The sequence below is a fragment of the Salvelinus alpinus genome, chromosome 26 (assembly GCF_045679555.1).
Source record: "Salvelinus alpinus chromosome 26, SLU_Salpinus.1, whole genome shotgun sequence".
Taxonomy (NCBI): domain Eukaryota; kingdom Metazoa; phylum Chordata; class Actinopteri; order Salmoniformes; family Salmonidae; genus Salvelinus; species Salvelinus alpinus.
In genome coordinates, this window is record NC_092111.1 from 38,638,025 (window position 1) to 38,646,919 (window position 8,895).

General features: G+C 43.2%; 1 protein-coding gene across 1 annotated transcript in view; it reads left to right on the forward strand.

Annotated features, from left to right (window-relative positions):
• LOC139555298 (gamma-aminobutyric acid type B receptor subunit 1-like) overlaps positions 1–8,895 on the forward strand; it is a 324,185-nt gene that overhangs the window by 77,408 nt on the left and 237,882 nt on the right. The window contains exon 2 of the mRNA XM_071368991.1: positions 5,596–5,673. Within this exon, the coding sequence (XP_071225092.1) occupies positions 5,596–5,673 (78 nt within the window). The remainder of the gene's footprint in view (positions 1–5,595; positions 5,674–8,895) is intronic.

The window sequence follows — 8,895 nt, forward strand, 5'->3', positions numbered from 1 at the left end:
TCGCCTCCCTCCTTTGGCTGTCCCGAGGCAGAGCCTGAACCCATGGAGGTAGGGGCCCACACACCTCTCCGCTGCAGGGCGGCGTCGCCGGAGACAGCTGGTGCTCTGTTCCTATTGCGGCCAGGAGGGCCGCTCTACCTTCAGTGGTGTCCAGTGCGTCCTTACGCAGGATCCACTAGAACAGAGAGGCAGCCCCGTGACCTTCCATCTCCCAGGGTAGGCGTGAGTATCTCATTTTCTTAGTTTTTTAGCCAAACCCTTTCTGGTTCCTATTTCACTGGATGGCTGTCCCTCAAGTGTTGTCTCTACAGCTCTAGTGGACTCCGGTGCCGTTGAGAACTTCATCAACCAGGCCCTCACCTCCTCCCTGAACTTAATCTCATAAACCGCTCACCACTCCTTTTCCTATCCATGCTCTGGACACACGACCATTGGGATCTGGCACAGTTACACACATCATCGCACCACTCACCCAATTCGCCAGGAAAGCCTTCCCTTCTTTATCACCTCCGCACCTGTACACAAGGTAATCCTCGGACTCCCGCGGCTCCAACGTCACAATCCCACCATCACATGGTCGCGTATGAAAATGACCGCCTGGGGACCAGGATGCCGGAGGACATGCTTTCCCGTACCCTGTGGTTCCATGCCGGAGGACATGCTTTCCCGTACCCTGTGGTTCCATGCCGGTGGACATGCTTTCCCGTACCCTGTGGTTCCATGCTGGAGGACATGCTTTCCCGTACCCTGTGGTTCCATGCCGGTTGAGGGCCCTGTGAATGCCCACCAGCCTATCAATCGGTCCTGCTGTATCATTAGCCCTGTATGTTGGGACATAGATGTAGATATCCGGAGTGCATCTACGTTCCCACAGGGCTGAGAGATCGGCTGTTAACCTGGGCATACACATTCCTCACCGCTGGACACCCCCACCATCTAATCCCTCTCCGAAAAGTACTGGTGGCCCACCTTGGCGCAGGACTTCATCCACTACTTCAACACATGCTCCATATCTACTCAGTCCAAATCTACCAGAGTAACGTGTAACAGACCAGTGTCGTATTCTACCAGAGTAACGTGTAACAGACCAGTGTCGTATTCTACCAGAGTAACGTGTAGCAGACCAGTGTCGTATTCTACCAGAGTAACGTGTAACAGACCAGTGTCGTATTCTACCAGAGTAACGTGTAACAGACCAGTGTCGTATTCTAACAGAGTAACGTGTAACAGACCAGTGTCGTATTCTACCAGAGTAACGTGTAACAGACCAGTGTCGTATTCTACCAGAGTAACGTGTAACAGACCAGTGTCGTATTCTACCAGAGTAACGTGTAACAGACCAGTGTCGTATCCTACCAGAGTAACGTGTAACAGACCAGTGTCGTATTCTACCAGAGTAACGTGTAACAGACCAGTCTCGTATTCTACCAGAGTAACGTGTAGCAGACCAGTATCGTATTCTACCAGAGTAACGTGTAGCAGACCAGTGTCTTATTCTACCAGAGTAACGTGTAACAGACCAGTATCGTATTCTACCAGAGTAACGTGTAACAGACCAGTGTCGTATTCTACCAGAGTAACGTGTAGCAGACCAGTGTCGTATTCTACCAGAGTAACGTGTAACAGACCAGTGTCGTATCCTACCACAGTAACGTGTAACAGACCAGTGTCGTGCTCTACCAGAGTAACGTGTAACAGACCAGTGTCGTGCTCTACCAGAGTAACGTGTAACAGACCAGTGTCCTATTCTACCAGAGTAACGTGTAACAAACCAGTGTCGTATCCTACCAGAGTAACGTGTAACAGCCCAGTGTCGTATTCTACCAGAGTAACGTGTAACAGACCAGTGTCGTATTCTACCAGAGTAACGTGTAACAGACCAGTCTCGTATTCTACCAGAGTAACGTGTAGCAGACCAGTATCGTATTCTACCAGAGTAACGTGTAACAGACCAGTGTCGTATTCTACCAGAGTAACGTGTAACAGACCAGTGTCGTATCCTACCAGAGTAACGTGTAGCAGACCAGTGTCTTATTCTACCAGAGTAACGTGTAACAGACCAGTATCGTATTCTACCAGAGTAACGTGTAACAGACCAGTGTCGTATTCTACCAGAGTAACGTGTAACAGACCAGTGTGGTATTCTACCAGAGTAACGTGTAACAGACCAGTATCGTATTCTACCAGAGTAACGTGTAACAGACCAGTGTCGTATTCTACCAGAGTAAAGTGTAGCAGACCAGTGTCGTATTCTACCAGAGTAACGTGTAACAGACCAGTGTCGTATCCTACCAGAGTAACGTGTAACAGACCAGTGTCGTATTCTACCAGAATAACGTGTAACAGACCAGTGTCGTATCCTACCAGAGTAACGTGTAACAGACCAGTGTCGTATTCTACCAGAGTAACGTGTAACAGACCAGTATCGTATTCTACCAGAGTAACGTGTAACAGACCAGTGTCGTATTCTACCAGAGTAACGTGTAGCAGACCAGTGTCATATTCTGCCAGAGTAACGTGTAACAGACCAGTGTCGTATTCTACCAGAGTAACGTGTAGCAGACCAGTCTCGTATTCTGCCAGAGTAACGTGTAACAGACCAGTGTCGTATTCTACCAGAGTAACGTGTAGCAGACCAGTCTCGTATTCTGCCAGAGTAACGTGTAACAGACCAGTGTCCTATTCTACCAGAGTAACGTGTAACAGACCAGTATCGTATTCTACCAGAGTAACGTGTAACAGACCAGTGTCCTATTCTACCAGAGTAACGTGTAACAGACCAGTGTCGTATTCTACCAGAGTAACGTGTAACAGACCAGTGTCGTATTCTACCAGAGTAACGTGTAACAGACCAGTGTCGTATTCTACCAGAGTAACGTGTAACAGACCAGTATCGTATTCTACCAGAGTAACGTGTAACAGACCAGTGTCGTATTCTACCAGAGTAACGTGTAACAGACCAGTGTCGTATCCTACCAGAATAACGTGTAGCAGACCAGTGTCTTATTCTACCAGAGTAACGTGTAACAGACCAGTATCGTATTCTACCAGAGTAACGTGTAACAGACCAGTGTCGTATTCTACCAGAGTAACGTGTAACAGACCAGTGTCGTATTCTACCAGAGTAACGTGTAACAGACCAGTGTCGTATTCTACCAGAGTAACGTGTAGCAGACCAGTCTCGTATTCTACCAGAGTAACGTGTAACAGACCAGTGTCGTATTCTACCAGAGTAATGTGTAACAGACCAGTCTCCTATTCTACCAGAGTAACGTGTAACAGACCAGTGTCGTGCTCTACCAGAGTAACGTGTAACAGACCAGTGTCGTATCCTACCAGAGTAACGTGTAACAGACCCGTGTCGTATCCTACCAGAGTAACGTGTAACAGACCAGTGTCGTATTCTACCAGAGTAACGTGTAACAGACCAGTCTCGTATTCTACCAGAGTAACGTGTAACAGACCAGTGTGGTATTCTACCAGAGTAACGTGTAACAGACCAGTATCGTATTCTACCGGAGTAACGTGTAGCAGACCAGTGTCGTATCCTACCAGAGTAACGTGTAACAGACCAGTGTCGTATCCTACCAGAGTAACGTGTAACAGACCAGTGTCGTATCCTACCAGAGTAACGTGTAACAGACCAGTGTCGTATTCTACCAGAGTAACGTGTAACAGACCAGTCTCGTATTCTACCAGAGTAACGTGTAACAGACCAGTGTCGTATTCTACCAGAGTAACGTGTAGCAGACCAGTGTCGTATTCTACCAGAGTAACGTGTAACAGACCAGTGTCGTATCCTACCACAGTAACGTGTAACAGACCAGTGTCGTGCTCTACCAGAGTAACGTGTAACAGACCAGTGTCGTGCTCTACCAGAGTAACGTGTAACAGACCAGTCTCGTATTCTACCAGAGTAACGTGTAACAGACCAGTGTCGTATTCTACCAGAGTAACGTGTAACAGACCAGTGTCGTATTCTACCAGAGTAACGTGTAACAGACCAGTGTCTTATTCTACCAGAGTAACGTGTAGCAGACCAGTGTCGTATCCTACCAGAGTAACGTGTAGCAGACCAGTGTCGTATTCTACCAGAGTAACGTGTAACAGACCAGTGTCCTATTCTACCAGAGTAATGTGTAACAGACCAGTGTCGTATCCTACCAGAATAACGTGTAACAGACCAGTGTCGTATCCTACCAGAGTAACGTGTAACAGACCAGTGTCGTATTCTACCAGAGTAACGTGTAGCAGACCAGTCTCGTATTCTGCCAGAGTAACGTGTAACAGACCAGTGTCATATTCTACCAGAGTAACGTGTAGCAGACCAGTCTCGTATTCTGCCAGAGTAACGTGTAACAGACCAGTGTCGTATTCTACCAGAGTAACGTGTAGCAGACCAGTCTCGTATTCTGCCAGAGTAACGTGTAACAGACCAGTATCGTATTCTACCAGAGTAATGTGTAACAGACCAGTGTCCTATTCTACCAGAGTAACGTGTAACAGACCAGTGTCCTATTCTACCAGAGTAACGTGTAGCAGACCAGTGTCGTATTCTACCAGAGTAACGTGTAACAGACCAGTGTCGTATTCTACCAGAGTAACGTGTAGCAGACCAGTGTCGTATCCTACCAGAGTAACGTGTAACAGACCAGTGTCGTTTTCTACCAGAGTAACGTGTAACAGACCAGTGTCGTATTCTACCAGAGTAACGTGTAACAGACCAGTGTCGTATTCTACCAGAGTAACGTGTAACAGACCAGTCTCGTATTCTACCAGAGTAACGTGTAACAGACCAGTGTCGTATTCTACCAGAGTAACGTGTAACAGACCAGTCTCGTATTCTACCAGAGTAACGTGTAACAGACCAGTGTCGTGCTCTACCAGAGTAACGTGTAACAGACCAGTGTCGTATTCTACCAGAGTAACGTGTAACAGACCAGTCTCGTATTCTACCAGAGTAACGTGTAACAGACCAGTGTCGTATCCTACCAGAGTAACGTGTAACAGACCAGTGTCGTATTCTACCAGAGTAACGTGTAACAGACCAGTCTCGTATTCTACCAGAGTAACGTGTAACAGACCAGTGTCGTATTCTACCAGAGTAACGTGTAACAGACCAGTCTCGTATTCTACCAGAGTAACGTGTAACAGACCAGTGTCGTATTCTACCAGAGTAACGTGTAACAGACCAGTGTCGTATTCTACCAGAGTAACGTGTAACAGACCAGTGTCTTATTCTACCAGAGTAACGTGTAACAGACCAGTGTCATATTCTACCAGAGTAACGTGTAACAGACCAGTCTCGTATTCTACCAGAGTAACGTGTAGCAGACCAGTGTCGTATTCTCCCAGAGTAACGTGTAACAGACCAGTGTCGTGCGCTGCCTGAGTAAAATGTAGCAGACAATATTTTCACGAAACTTGTAGTAATTGTGAAGGGGTCTTACTATCTCTCTCCTACATCCTCCCTGCTTTCCCTTCCTTTCTCGTACCCTCCGTTTTTTCTCTGTCTCTTTGCACTATCCATCCTTCATGTAACTCTTTCCTCCCCCCAATCTGAATATCTCTCCCCCTCCCCTCTTCTGTCCGCAGGTGGAGAGATGGCACTTCTCCTTTTAATTATCCTAGTGTTCCCCTCCCTCACACCGGCCAAACACAATACAACCACAGGTAATGGCTTTGTGCTTTCAGTTAAATATGAGTCTTTGACGTGACAGATGGCACCAGATGGCACCATATTAGCACAGGGTTCTGATCAAAAGTAGCGCACTATGTAGGGATTAATGTGCTGTTTGGGACACAAACTATTACCAGAGACAGCCAGCCACCAAACACCTTCAACAGCTAAGGTATGGCAGACCAGACTAAATCCCATGTTTAAAAACCAACCACGTTCAACAGTGAAGGCTTGGCAGACCAGACTAAACCCCATGGTTAAAAACCAGACACGTCCAACAGTGAAGGCTTGGCAGACTAGACTAAACCCCAGGGTTAAAAATCATGTTATACACCCTGTTATACACCCTGTTATATACCCTGTTATACACCCTGTTATATACCCTGTTATACACCCTGTTATATACCCTGTTATATACCCTGTTATACACCCTGTTATATACCCTGTTATACACCCTGTTATACACCCTGTTATATACCCTGTTATGTACCCTGTTATACACCCTGTTATATACCCTGTTATACACCCTGTTATACACCCTGTTATACACCCTGTTATATACCCTGTTATACACCCTGTTATACACCCTGTTATACACCCTGTTATACTCCCTGTTATATACCCTGTTATACACCCTGTTATACACCCTGTTATATACCCTGTTATACACCCTGTTATACACCCTGTTATACACCCTGTTATACACCCTGTTATATACCCTGTTATACACCCTGTTATATACCCTGTTAAACACACTGTTATACACCCTGTTATATACCCTGTTATACACCCTGTTATATACCCTGTTATATACATGGTTATACACCCTGTTATATATCCTGTTATATACATGGTTATACACCCTGTTATATACATGGTTATACACCCTGTTATATACACTGTTATATACACTGTTATATACCCTGTTATACACCCTGTTATATACCCTGTTATATACATGGTTATACACCCTGTTATACACCCTGTTATACACCCTGTTATAAACATGGTTATACACCCTGTTATATACATGGTTATATACCCTGTTATATACATGGTTATACACCCTGTTATATACATGGTTATACACCCTGTTATATTCCCTGTTATATACCCTGTTACATAACCTGTTATACACCTTGTTATATACATGGTTATACACCCTGTTATACACCCTGTTATACACCCTGTTATACACCCTGTTATACACCCTGTTATATTCCCTGTTATATTCCCTGTTATACACCCTGTTATACACCCTGTTATACACCCTGTTATATACCCTGTTATATACCATGTTATATACATGGTTATACACCCTGTTATACACCCTGTTATACACCCTGTTATACACCCTGTTATACACCCTGTTATATTCCCTGTTATATTCCCTGTTATATACCCTGTTATACACCCTGTTATACACCCTGTTATATACCCTGTTATACACCCTGTTATACACCCTGTTATACACCCTGTTATATACCCTGTTATATACATGGTTATACACCCTGTTATATACCCTGTTATATACCCTGTTATATACCCTGTTATTTACATGTTTATACACCCTGTCATAACCCTGTTATACACCCTGTTATACACCCTGTTATATACCCTGTTATACACCCTGTTATACACCCTGTTATATTCCCTGTTATACACCCTGTTATATACATGGTTATACACCCTGTTATACATCCTGTTATATACCCTGTTATACACCCTGTTATATACCCTGTTATACACCCTGTTATATACATGGTTATACACCCTGTTATATTCCCTGTTATATACCCTGTTATACACCCTGTTATACACCCTGTTATATACCGTGTTATACACCCTGTTATATACCCTGTTATATACATGGTTATACACCCTGTTATACACCCTGTTATACACCCTGTTATACACCCTGTTATATTCCCTGTTATACACCCTGTTATATACATGGTTATACACCCTGTTATACATCCTGTTATATACCCTGTTATACACCCTGTTATATACCCTGTTATACACCCTGTTATATACATGGTTATACACCCTGTTATATTCCCTGTTATATACCCTGTTATACACCCTGTTATATACCCTGTTATATACATAGTTATACACCCTGTTATATTCCCTGTTATATACCCTGTTATACACCCTGTTATATACCCTGTTATATACCCTGTTATACACCCTGTTATATACATAGTTATATACCGTGTTATACACCCTGTTATATACATAGTTATACACCCTGTTATATATCCTGTTATATACATAGTTATACACCCTGTTATATACCCTGTTATACACCCTGTTATACACCCTGTTATATACCCTGTTATACACCCTGTTATATTCCCTGTTATATACATAGTTATACACCCTGTTATATACCCTGTTATACACCCTGTTATACACCCTGTTATATACCCTGTTATATACCCTGTTATACACCCTGTTATATACCCTGTTATACACCCTGTTATATACCCTGTTATATACCCTGTTATATACCCTGTTATATATCCTGTTATATACATAGTTATACACCCTGTTATATACCCTGTTATATACATAGTTATACACCCTGTTATATACCCTGTTATATACATAGTTATACACCCTGTTATACACCCTGTTATACACCCTGTTATATACCCTGTTATACACCCTGTTATATTCCCTATTATATACCCTGTTATACACCCTGTTATATTCCCTGTTATATACATAGTTATACACCCTGTTATATACCCTGTTATACACCCTGTTATACACCCTGTTATATACCCTGTTATATACCCTGTTATACACCCTGTTATATACCCTGTTATACACCCTGTTATATACCCTGTTATATACCCTGTTATATACCCTGTTATATATCCTGTTATATACATAGTTATACACCCTGTTATATACCCTGTTATATACATAGTTATACACCCTGTTATATACCCTGTTATATACATAGTTATACACCCTGTTATACACCCTGTTATACACCCTGTTATATACCCTGTTATACACCCTGTTATATTCCCTATTATATACCCTGTTATACACCCTGTTATATACCCTGTTATATACCCTGTTATACAGCCTGTTATATACACTGTTATACACCCTGTTATATACCCTGTTATATACCCTGTTATATATCCTGTTATATACATAGTTATACACCCTGTTATATACCCTGTTATATACAT